At 44.1% G+C, this 13,154-nt stretch overlaps 1 protein-coding gene across 1 annotated transcript in view; it reads right to left on the bottom strand.

The window, feature by feature from the left end:
- BMP3 (bone morphogenetic protein 3) overlaps positions 1-1,526 on the bottom strand; it is a 28,250-nt gene extending 26,724 nt beyond the window's left edge. Inside the window, exon 1 of the mRNA XM_026509884.3 lies at positions 721-1,526. Within this exon, the coding sequence (XP_026365669.1) occupies positions 721-1,045 (325 nt within the window). The 5' untranslated portion in view covers positions 1,046-1,526. The remainder of the gene's footprint in view (positions 1-720) is intronic.
- Positions 1,527-13,154: the final 11,628 nt, after the last annotated feature.

The following is a 13,154-nucleotide window of genomic DNA, read 5'->3' as shown; positions in this document are numbered from 1 at the left end:
GTGTTGAAAAATGGGATGAGCAGATTTTCATCGGCAGATTCCAAGAGGTGTTTACATCCACCGCCGGCCACCCCCCCTCAACTCCTCCCAGCGTGGAATAGGTACAACCCCTACTTGCCCAGATGGGTTTTAAATAATCAAAACACCTGACCACCTGGTTTAGTTTGTGTGTTTGTCACCAAGGGACTATCAAATAGTAAGTGTCAAATACAGTAACAGAGGAGGTGAGTTCAGAGGGGGTGCAAGGTCTGGGGAAGCGACCGTCTAAAAGGCGAGAAAAGTGTGACTTTTCTCTCTGGTGCCTCGGGGTTGGCATAAAATGACATCTGTCTTTAGGTAAACACGGCTAAAGCCCAGTCCAAGGGAATTGCCGCTGGCTGGCTTAAGAATCATCAGCCTGAGGTACCTCTGGGGTGCTCCAGACACCCAGCGCAGGAGGGCTCCGCTGGGCATGGGGTAGCCCCTTCCCCCTTTCCAGGCAGTTCCTCCAGACCTAGTCAGTTGCTCGGCCCCCTTCTCTCCAGATCTCCCTCTCAATTCGGGCTCTAAAACTGGCATTACTCCTGGCAAAACGCGGGACCGAGGGGCTCGGGGGCAACTGCACAGGGTGAGAGAAGGTCTCCAGGTAGCATTAGAGAGCGGAGGGCAGACGAGGAAGGGGGGGTGTCCCCGGAGAAATCTGGGGCTGGACCGCGGAAACGGGGCGCCTCGGGCACTCACCTGCTGCTCCGGCTCGAAAGCTGCGAACCGTGTTGCCTTCGCGCAGGGGCTGCGGGCGCAGGGGCTGCGAGCCGCGCTCGGAGGACCCCGGTGTCCGTTCCGCCTCGGCCTTGCCGCCGCCTCTGTACCTGTCATAGAGCCGCAGCATGTGCTCCGACACCTTGTCGTGCGGGGGCAGTACGGGGCCCGAGCCACCACCTGCCACGCGGTCGCCTGGCACAGCCTTGTGGAGCTCCGGGAAATTCTGCTTCAGTGTCTCTCCCCGCGCCAGGCTCACGCAGAAGCAGCCCAGCCACAGATAGAGCAGCCTGCGCGCCCCAGCCATAGCGAGCTCCCGGCGCCGCGCGTCCGCTCCCCGCGTGGCGGGGGGACACTCCGAGGCCGCGAGGGGCCCGCGACAGAGCGGAGCGTTGAACTTCGAATTAGCGGGGGCGAGGGCGCCGGGAGCGCCAGGCGCTGCCTGAGCAGGACGCCGACCAGCCGCACTTTTTGCGCCGGCTGATCGCAGACCGGCAGGTGGGCTCTTCCCGGGCAGCCGCGCGGACCTCACCAGGGCAGGGCGCTGCAGGCGCCGTCCTCACTTGTACGCCGAGAACGAGCTTAAGTCGCGGCGTGTGTGGCCCGGGGGTTTTCAGGATCTGTCTCTATTCTCCCTCCCCTCTTTATCTTCCAGAACACCGGGCCGAAGCGGCCGCGCTGGGGAAAGGCACTAGCGTTGCGTCGGGCGCAGTGCCGGAGCCCGGGTGCGCGCCGCGGTCCGGAGGGCGCTCGCTTGCCTTTTCCAGAGATTGGAGTGGTGCGGCAGGTCCGAGTTGTGTGTGTGTGTGTGTGTGTGTGTGTGTGTGTGTGTGTGTGAGAGAGAGAGAGAGAGAGAGAGAGAGAGAGAGAGAGAGAGAGAGAGAGAGAGAGAGAGAGGGGCTACTTGGTTCTTTGGCTGATCTGTACAGTCCGCAGCCAATCTCGCCCTGTCCCTCGCAGGCAGCCTGGACCCTGCTATAGCCGGGGGAGAAGGGAAGGGGGAAGTAACTAGCAAACCAGCAGGGGGAGAGAGAGAAGAGGAAGTAGGGGTGGGGTGGTTGGGAGAGGAGGGGGAAAGGAGAAGATCTAAGAAGAAAGGGTAGGAGGAACGCGGTATTTTTTAAATCCCGTCAAGAATATTGGTTTGTCCCGGCCTTAAGAGGACAGAGGAAAATAAACGTCCTCCTAGTTTCTTTCTCCTCTGATACCAGACAAAATCAAGATGTGAACACCACCCTTGCTTCCTTGACTGAGCCTCTCCTTATCTAAGCTGTGGAACCTGCACCTGTGCCTGCTTGCCACCCCTTCCTGTCTCTCGGAGGGCTCACCCATCACGGTTCCTTCTCTTCTGCATCTTCACTTTGTATCTCCTCCCAGGAAAATTAAAAAAACAAAAAACAAAAAACAAAAAACAAACTTGTGTGAGTCAATCCTTCTTAAGAACAAATAAACAAGCAAACACCACAACACCCACTCCACCACATCATTCCCCTTTAAGGGGTTTCTCTGCAGGATGGTGGGTGGCAAGGAAACACAAGGGCTTTTGGGAGATCCAGGAGTCCAGAGCATGCTCTTATGGCTGTTAATTCTGAGATCTTTACTCACTGTCTCATTTTTACTCACTCTCTCATTTTATGGCTGTAAAATGGAGGTTAAACTATTAGTTAACATTTTACCCCACACTTCTCATGCCTAAGCACTCGTTGTGCTTTATATTTCACATGTATTTTTTTTTAAAGCAACCTCTACCCCCAAGGTGGGGCTTGAACCCACAATCCCGAGATCAAGCACGGCAAGCTTACCAACCTAGCCAGCCAGGTGCCCCTCATCTGTATTATCTTTAAAGAATTTTCACAAGGAAGCCCATTTTACAGATGAGGAAACTGAGGAAAAAGGACAACCCCCTGGATGGCACAGCTGAGCTCCAAGCTCAGGGAGTCTGACTCCTGGCCCTTACCACACTATTAATAATGAAATTAACATTTAAACTGACTTTTCAATGTGACAATTATGTAAAGTTCTTTGCAGGGAGCCTGGCCTGGTGCAGTAAACCCCTTAGTGACCCTCTGTTGCAGCTATCTGTCACCTCTGTGGGAGCAGAGTGGGGTTTATTGAAAGGAAGATAGGCTCCCCAGTCACACTGGGCTTCCAAATCCCACTTTTTTCTTTGAAGGAGAATAAGGACACATCTCTTTGAGAGTTTTGTTTGGATGAGACTGGAAAGCAGTGCTGAAATGACTGGCACCCCGACTAGCCTTTAATAGGGACTCAATCCCTTTTTATCCCAAATTTATCCCAAAGGCAGACTACATTCTCCCCACTCTGTCACTTCCCAACCCCTTGCAGTTTGGATTTTGCCCCCGGCCACCCCCAGAACTGTTCTGCAGATAATCATGCATACTTCAAGGGTGGTTGTGAGGATTAAATGGGATCATGTGTGTGAGCTTTGCTTGGCAGAAAGAACATAATAGCTTTTGTGATTAATAATGAAGACCCAATTGCAAAATTCAATAGGTCCTGGAAACTCTCTCCCTCTGATTTTTCCCTGTGAATCTTTGGTTCTTTCCCTCTCCTTTCCGCTTTGTTTCAGCTCTGTGAGCTGCCTCCTCTTTCCAGGCCTGCCTCCAATGTTCCTCACATCTTTATATTCAGCCCCAGAAGATGCCAAATTGAGAAGAAAACTCTTCTGCTTTGGTGGTCACCTCTGACCTTTACATTTATACAGTCCTGGGTCTCTACCAGCCCCCCTCTGCATTGCCAGAATTTCACCTTCCTCCCCTTTGTCACCATCCCTGAGATTTCCCTTCCTTTAGCTCTGGTATCTATCTCTATGGCAACATTTGCCACTCCTCATTCCACATAATTCTTCATTTGTAGAAGCTGTGCTGTGGGGGCTGGGGTTGGCTGCATGTTTTCAATGTCTGCATTCACTTCTTCCTTGATGTATATACTCCCGCTCCTTTTTAAGAATGCAGGGGAGCAGGTGGGAGGGGCAGAGGGAGAGGAGAGGGAAAAACTTCAAGCAGACTCCCCACTGAGCGTGGAGCAGGACTTGGGACTCAATCTCATGACCCTGAGACCATGATCTGAGCCAAAATCAAGAGGCAGATGCTTAACCAATTGAGTCACCCAGGCGCTCCTTGCACTTACCCTTTCTGGCGCTTCCATTTTCTTATGGTAGCCATAAGTACAAAAGAATAGTTCCTGTCTCACAAGGTTGTTGTAGAGAATCATTGGGCAGTCTGCGTCAGGAGATGAGGACAGTGCCTATCACAAAGCAAATGCTTAAGAAGAGTCATCTACGAGCTAAGATAATTGCTTGTATGTTTTTGTGTAAAGCAGAGGTCAAGCCATATCCACCTTTATATTTCAGTGACCAGCCATCACATTCAGAATAAACAAAGTAACTAGGAGATGATAAGCAGGTAGAATAATCCCTAGCGGGGACTCTCAGCTATAAGAGCAAGGAAAGGAAAGTGTAGATGAAAAGCCAGCAAGCTAAGGAACACTGGTGGCCACCAAATCCTGGACCAAAAAAGGCTCATTTGCAATTAGCCTATACCCAACAAGATGGAGCAAGGGATGAAACAGATGAAGCCGGCAGCATCATGTATAGCAATGACAAATAAATGGCACCCATGCCAGACCCTCTGAGTGACCAGCTGGGGAATTGAGCACAAACTGAATTGGAATTAAAAGTCCCTTCATCAGAACTTCTGGAGATGCCATCTTGTGATACTTCAAGACCATAACACAGCGCTTCTTTAATCAAAGGCCACGGAAGCTTAGATCTGGATGGATTAACTAGTCTCCGAATACTGGCATCTTTAGGCGCCTCCCCACCCCCCACCAAGGAATAAATCATAGGACTCCTAATCCTCTCTGAGCATCTGGCTTACTTGATGTATGGAAGATTCAGAGCTATTCGGGAAGAAGAACTTCAGAATTGAGTATAATGACAGTACAATTGCCTCTGTCTGATTTCTTCTTGGGTCTGGTTAATTTAAAATTGCTTTATATTTTAATAACAGGAATTTCCTATTTTATGCTAGAGAATAAGTGTTACCATTCCAGCCCATCAGTGAATCAGAGGATACTTATCAGTCTCTTTCTTAAAAGAAAGGAGAGTTTAAGAAAGACATTTTTATAAAGCAAACACTAATTTGGAATTTTAGTGGATTCTGTTGAATTGAGCTCTACTTTGACCACAAAATCCTGTGTGTTTAATTTGTATTCTGTGTGTCTTTATTAGTTCCCTTAAGCACTATATACCTTTACTTCTTAAAAACTCCCATCAAATTATTATTGAGTATGTGCATAAGGCTACATTAGCAGTTGTGGGGAGAATATGTGAGGAGAATGTGTCTTAGGCTTGGAGGAGTTTACCTTCTAGTAGGTGTGCCAAAGAAACCCACACAGGACAATGAACAAATAGTGGGAGAAGGATTTGTAGACAATGTCACAATTTTCTGTGTTGCTAATTGGAGGAGATCAGTAGGAGATAGGATAGCCAGGGAAGATTTCTCGGAATAGGTGGGGCTTTATTTAGCCTTGAAAAATGGGTAACATTTTAGAATAAAAGACTTGTAATTTAGGAAAGAAGAGCAAGAAGGTTAAAGACGTAGAAGTAAGCTTGAGCTTGCCCTGTTACTGAGGCCATGTCCCTTGGGACAAAGACTGACCTGACTTTATAGAGTATATATGCTGGAGAACATAGGAAAGACAGAGATGGGATGCAGGGTGAAATGAGTTTATGGAGGACCTGGAATGCTAGATCAGGGGAAAGGAGGCAACCTTAGAAAGTTTTTGAGAAGAGAGGGCTTTCTAATGTCAGAACTCTCCAAAATAGTCTGGAAAGTTTTAGTAACTAATAATTGTCCTGCCTTTGGAATTATATACACATAAGGTAGATGACAACTTAAAGACAGTTTAGGGTTGTTCAAATATTGGCAGGCCGATTGAAAATATTTAACGTCTTTTTAGTTGCAAACTTACTTGGGGGCAATAAATATATATCTACATACAAAGTCTATATCTATTTGTGTGTATCTGATTCACAGTGGCTTAAACACATAAGGGTTTCTTTTTCCTCCTGCTGCAGGAAGTCTGCAGTTAAGGAGCTGTTGGTATCTCCTCAGTGGCTTGACGAATGTCATTATAGTGTTGATGGGACTCGCTTATCATTTCCCTCTTTCTTGCTGCCTTAGGGTCACCACATGCCTCTTGTGCTTTCTCAAGGGAGAAAGGAGAAGGAGGGGAGGCACCAGCTATACCTCTTTCTTTTCATTGGGAGAAGCAAAAGCACTCTCAGAGCCTGGCAGGTATCTCTTCTATCTCACTGGTCAAAATTTTGTCACATTAGTCACCTCTACCTGCAAGGGGGACTAGGAAATTAAGTGTCTTGTCTGGGCCTCAGCGCATTGCCATTGCAAGAAGAATCTGAGTTCAGTTGTCAAGAAAGAAGGGGCAATGAAAATGTAAAGTGAGTAACAGGGTCATGCATAAGGACCTGTCCAACATGAACAGTCTGTGACTTTTCAACCCATTTATGGGTTATTTTCTATTCTGCTTGTGAACTTGTTTAGCTTTTCTCCAGTCCCAAACCGAAAACACACATCAAAACCCTTTTCCTTATCTATTTCACAAACTATCATCCTGTCACTTTCTTTTCTTTGATCTTTGAACTTCTTTAAAAATTCACCTAACGTTTCACTTTCTCACTATCTCTAAATCACATCACTTCATGTTATTTCTAACCATCTGTAATGTGATCTTGGTACTCATACTGTTCTTGTGTTAGGCACTACACTTCTAATCACCAAACCAACTGCTCCGCACCCCCGAGTCTTCATCCTTCTTTATCTTGAAACGTTTGACACTATTTACCATCCTCTTTTGGAAACTCTCTCCCTTTTTATCTTATGTATGTGGCACTATTCTGGTTCCCTCCTATCTTTTTGATAATTCCTATCTTTGTTTCATTCACTCAACAAATACTTAGTGTCTGTTGTGTTCTTGACACTTGGTTTGGTGTCGAGAATGTAAAGATGAAATTAGATGGCCCCTGTCTCCTGAGGACTTAGTCTACTGGGGAGATAGGAATATTGTCACTTAAGAAACCTTAAGATAATTTCGAATGGTGGTGTAAGGCAGGAAGTGCTACAAGGAGGAGATGATGCTTGAAGTAGGTGGTTTTCCAAGACTATTTCAGATAGTATATTTCAGGCAGAGGAAGTTTCAAGAGCATAGAAGTGAGAGGGGCCTTTCTTCTGGGATCCTCGTCCAACTTCATACCAATCATTTTCTCCAATAATTTTCTCAATTAACTCACTGGAGCTATGCATTTTTATTTATTTATTAGGAACTCCAAAAATGACATTCCGAACCTAAGCTTCTCTATAGAATTTCAGACACCCATTTTTTATAAACTTGTGGATATGCTGTTGGCATCAGAAATTCTGTGTGTCTGAAATGAAACCGATCATCCCCCTCCCCCTGTTATTCCTGGTTTCCATTCTTCTATGAATGGCGCCATTATCCTTTCAGCCATCCAGGTTCCCCTTCTCAGACTCACATTCTGCCTCTCCCTCTCTCTGACCACTATAGCTAATCCATCACTAAGTCACATAGAGTCTCTCTTTGATCTCTCTCCCATCTGTCCTCTTTATTTTTATTACAACCTCTTTCGTTAAGTTACTAGTTTATTCTAACCTAGACTAGTTTTACAGTCTCCCAAATGGTTCTCAGTTCCCCCTCACTCTAACTGTATTTCATTTCTATTGTTGTATAACAAGTTACCACAAACTTAGGGGCTTAAAACCACACCCATTATTTCACAGTTCTATGAGTCAGAAGTCCAGGTGGGCTCACCTGGCTTCTCTGCTCAGGGTCTCACATTCAACGTATTGCGTAGGCAGTGTCCCTATTGGAAAGCTCTGAGTAAGAGTTCTCTTCCAAGCTCATTCACCTGGTGGCAGACTCCAGTTCATTACAGTTTTAGGATTGAGGTTCTCATCATCTTCCTGGGTATTATGAGGGCTTGTTATCAGCTTCTGGAGGCCACCTGCCATTTCCTCATCTTCAAGCCACCAGTGGAGAGCATCGTACATGTTAAATATAGTATCTCTAATCTCTTTCTCCCCAAAGAGTTCCCATTCTTTTAAGGCACTTGCCTGAGTTCAGGCCCATTGAGGATAACCTCCCTTTCTTAAGCTCAATTTTGCCATATAACATAAGCTAATCACCATAGCGATACTCCATCATATCCACAGCTCCCTCTTATAGTGAAGATAGAGGTGATTTGCCAATGACTGAGAGTCATTTTAGAATCCCGCCTAGCCTAGTAATCATCTAAATACTGCCACTAGATTGATCTTCCTAAAACTTGGTTCAGTAGTATTTTAAGCTGTCTCAAAAAGCAGTAAGTAGTTGTTCATTACAAACTAATTTTGAACAAAACCAAACCACAGTTTGGTATTCATGGTCTTCCATAATCTGCCCTTGACCTAATTTTCTTGTGACTCTGTCTTCTTTCCCACATATCCCCTACGCCCCAGCCATACTAGATGGTCCTTTTCCACTAGATGGTCCTCATTGCCATTTTCATATGCCTGGTTTGTGCTCCTCAAGACCCATCTGAAAATGCTACCTTTTTCATGAAGTGATTCCTAATCAGTCTAATGGCTTGTGAGCTCTTAATCTTTTAAATCTTCATAGCATTTAGGACCTTTCCTAGCACTTAAGAGATTCTATCATATGCTGCTATTGTTTACTTTTATAAAGAAATGGCTTCTTCTCAAATAAAACCAGGCTCCCCTGGGGTTGGCAGTAATGGGAGAACACCCACCTGGGAAGAAGGGTTGGACATCTTGTCTCACTCTCCATCCCCAGAGCTTTTCCATCTGTCCGATCCTTCTCTGGCTGGCTCTGATTTTTACTATTGCACTGCACTAAAGGATTCTGCTACTCCTCTCTCAATAACTCTGGCTAAGTTTTCGCACACAGCTCATCCTTAATATTTGATTTTTGTCATATAGGCTGAGGCAAGCCTAGAACTTCCAGACAACAAGGGACAAAAGTTTCATGGAAATAAACACAAGGAAATCAGCACACAACTCCATAATCTGGCTTACACAATATTTTTGCTCTCGATTTTCTGCTTTTTGGGTCTTTTTTTTTCCCCTGGCTCCTGCCCTGTCATTATTTTGCTAACAATTTTTTTTAACTGAACATCCATTAGGTATTAGTAATTCTTGCAGGTGCTGGAGGTGCAGCTGGGAACAAAGTGTTTGTTTTTTTTAAAGAAACTCTAGGGTCGAGACAGTAAGACCCAAAGAGGCAGGTATTTTCTTTCTCATTTGTTCATAAATATTCATTGAGTACACATCATAAGCCATATACAATTCTAGAAGCTGGGGACACAGCTATACAACAGACTTGGAAATCCTTACCCTTATGGAGTTTATATCCCAAGAGAAATGGGCAATTACCATGGAGACAATAAAACAAAGTAATAGGATCAAGAATGGTGTGGATATGGGGAAGGGAATGTTGTCCAGGAGGTGAGGTGGTCAAGAGAGGCCTTTCTGAGGACCCAGCATTTGAACTGAGCCCTGAGTAATGGCAAAGTCAACCTTAAGAGGGTCTGGAAGAAAAATGTTCCAGACCCTAGGAAAAGATTGGGAAGGAGAGCCTGCTCAGCGCTGTCCAGTGATCGAGGATACCAAGGCTTGGCTCTATTCTCTATCCTAAATAAGAAAATCAGACAAGAATCTAAGGCACAGACTTGGGGTTAGGAAGAGGTGGAAGTAACATACTGATCTTACTTATTAGATGCAAGAATCTTGAAGGCAGAGACAGTCATTCATCTCTTATACCCATTGTCTTCCCCTAATATCCTTATACCTTATTATGTGTTTAACAAGCATATGTGAAACTGAATTCAATTGAATAGTGATAAGCTGAAGGGGTGTTGTATCAAATATCTCCCACCAGCAAATCTGTTGTCCTATACAAATACACAGAATAAAAAATATGTTTATCTTCCTGTTTGGTTTAGTCTTTGCTTATTTTCTTTCTTTTCTGTATTTATTCTAATTGTTTCTCAACTAAGACATTCCTTAAAACTTTAATGACATTATAATTAAAGATGACTAAACAAATATAATAAGGAATAAGAATTACTCAGCTCCTTGAGGGCAGAAACTGTATTTTATATATTTTCATAATACCTGTAGTCATAACAAACAAAACCAAAATTAGCATCTTGGGATACATCTTCTCAGTCTCCCTTTTTCTATGCCTAGAACATAGAATGTTTCCATGTGTTAACTATATCTTTATGATCATACAGTATTTTGACCTTTCCTGTTTAATTAAAAAGGAATTATATTGTGAGGTGACTGGATCCTTTTTTTAATGCTATTTTATATTCTGCTTCATGATGATCATATCAGAACAACACACACACTAAGGTTATACAACTAATTGACATGCCTAGTCCTACTTCTTGTGTTATTCAACTCCACCTATACTGAAAATTTCTACCGATAATGGTTCTGTGAGAATTTATCATGACGACTATCCCCCACCCCCCAGAAAAATGGAAAGGATTTTACTTACAACAACTGCTGTTTTTCTCCTCAGTAGAATGTTTTGCATCACAGCATGAGAAATTTGGCAAGCCCACCTTGAAGGCTGTTCTTCCACTGGCTGTTAATGTAGTCCTTGTGCTTTGCTCACTGGAGTGTCTCCTTGGGAGCTGTTCGGATTGTTTGCCCCGTGTTGTCTGTAGGATCTGCATGTGGAGCTCTCCCTGCCGCCCTCCGCAGTTTCTTCCTGCAGGCAGTTCAGGTGGCATCCTTCCCCTGTAATTTGTGTTTAAATTCTTATGGCCTTCTAAATCCTTCTTTTTTTACCAGCAAGTTTCTGTCTCGCAGACTTAGCCATTTCTGTACCTGGCAGTTTATTGAGTCTGACTCTTGTCTTTTGGGAAAAATTGTTACTTGAAAAAAGTCTTTTCTTCTTAAAATTTATCTCTCTTCTCTGACTCATCATTTGGTGATGGTTTCCTAAGTTGGAATTCTTTCTTCCTCCCCTCTCCCTTTCTTTTCTTTTCTTTCTTTTCTTTCTTTCTTTCTTTCTTTCTTTCTTTCTTTCTTTCTTTCTTTCTTTCTTTCTTTCTTTCTTTCTTTCTTTCTTTCTTTCTTTCTTTCTTTCTTTCATTCTTTCTGTAGGCTCCATACCCAGCTTGGAGCCCAGAGCAGGGCTCAAACTCATGACCCTAAGATCAAGGCAGGAGTTGAGATCAAGAGTCAGATGCCCAGGGCGCTTGGGTGGCTCAGTCAGTTAAGCATCTGCCTTCAGCTCAGGTCATGATCTCAGGATCATGGGATCGAGCCCTGCATTGGGCTCTCTGCTCAGTGTGGAGCCTGCTTCTCCCTCTCCCTCTGTGTTCTTTTGTGCTCTCTCTCAAGCAAATCAATAAAATCTTAAAAAATAAAAGAGTCAGATGCCCAACTGAATGAGCCACCCAGGCGCCCCTAAATTGGGTTTCTAAAAGCATAACACTTAGATGGTTTTGTGACCAAGCAATGGTGCCATACACAATTCAATGAACATTTCCCTTCCTATTTCCATAGCATTTTCCCAGGTACTCAGGTCTCCAAACTCCCTCAGCTGGCAATGCTGAAATACATTTCTCCTTCCTCTATCTCCTGCTCTCAAGCTCAAACTCCTCTCTACCTTCTCCCACTTTCCTTTTGTCCCTCTTCCTTCCCACCACCACTTCCCTCAAATACAGCCCAGGAGATGGTTGGCAATGGGACACTGGATGGAAGAGGTTACTGACCCTCCAATAACCTGGAGCTGAAAGGCACTGGTGGGAGGTGATCTCATCTGTCACCTTCGCAACCCAGGGAGCCAATGATCGTCATGCTTGCAAGCATCTGCCTTTTCTTTCACCTTGTAGATTTCCAGGTGTAGCTGCTCAGATGGCCCATGTAAAACCTTAACAGGAATAATTACAGTTGTTTAGGTATGGTGACGAATGCTCCAAAAATATGGACAGATGGGGTGTAGAAATGATAAATATCACCACTGGGAACTAATTTTATTCTTTACTTTTGCTTCAGGATTTCCAGGTGTTTTTCTGGTATTTCTTCCTTGAGGGAAGTCATTTTAAACTGCCCCTGGATATCTGCCCACAGAAAAGCAAACTGCTTTCTTTGACCATGAATGATCACCAACAACTCCTCCGCCCTGTTTTTCAATTTTTGAACTCTAGGGTAAATTCTTGCCTTATAAAATTAAGATCTAGATAACTCTGGCAAGGAGCCAGGTCCTGCAAACCAATTCTCTTACTGGGCAATGAAGAGTGATTGCATAAACGCTATATAAAATTTCAAGTATCCATGTCGTCAATCGTAGTAACCATTGCTGAGCTGTAAACAGAGCAGGAGTGTCTGGACAGTGCTGGGTGAGCTGAATAGAATTTGGCTGGGCAGGAATTAAGTTAGAATGGAAGCTGACAGATGCTAAGCTCCATGAGACCAATGGTTGCCTCTTTTCCATTTTTGTAATTCCCACATTTATATTAAGTATGCAACACATTTTTATTGAAGTACCTATTTTGGAGGAAGTGTAAATAACTTAAAAGGGATTTATGATGACTTTTATAGCTAGGTCAGTATGTATTTTTGAATTCTGAGGAATCGACAAGGAATGCTGTCCTGTAGAAATTGTTCTTGTTTGAAAAGACTCTGGTGCAAATTTCCTCCTCATATGACACACAACCAAAACCAAAATGTTTATTCTCTCCAGATCAGCAAACTTCAGATTTTCATGTTTTCATAAAACCTTCTTAGATGGCTCAAGGCCATTATCATTTGATATATAAACACATGAGAAGTTAACTGACCATATAAAATGGGCATTTGTGTATATTTGCATCCCCGCTCAAAATGCAGCTTCTTAAGGGTAGGAATCATGCATAACACCTGGGATAGCGTTTTGCCTACAGTAGGTATTCGTTAGACATCCTTTAGAATAGCAGCTGACAGAAGAACACATAGGCAAAATCAGTGGCATCCTAATGCTGTCACCAGGATGGCAGAAAGATGAAAAGAGAGGCTTCCTTTTTTTTTTAACCTGGCCATAGTCTATTACATCTCTGCAGCCTCAACAGAGCTGTACAGCGGAACTTCAAGTGGATAGAAATTTGTTTCCTTTTTAGATAGCAAAAACCACTACTACTGCTCTTTCAATGGTGTAACAATTGGGAGGGGAAAATGTTCCATATTTTTCTCTGTGCATTCGGCCCTTGCACGTAATGTGTGGTTGCCTTCTCCAGAGCTTTGAAGTGATGCATGTCATAGAAGATATGCAAGCACACCTCATGTCCTAAGTTCCTAGTTCCC

Source organism: Ursus arctos, unplaced genomic scaffold (assembly GCF_023065955.2).
Source record: "Ursus arctos isolate Adak ecotype North America unplaced genomic scaffold, UrsArc2.0 scaffold_9, whole genome shotgun sequence".
Taxonomy (NCBI): Eukaryota; Metazoa; Chordata; class Mammalia; order Carnivora; family Ursidae; genus Ursus; species Ursus arctos.
The sequence above is the reverse complement of the archived record's forward strand: the minus strand, read 5'-3'. Positions and strand labels throughout refer to the sequence as shown.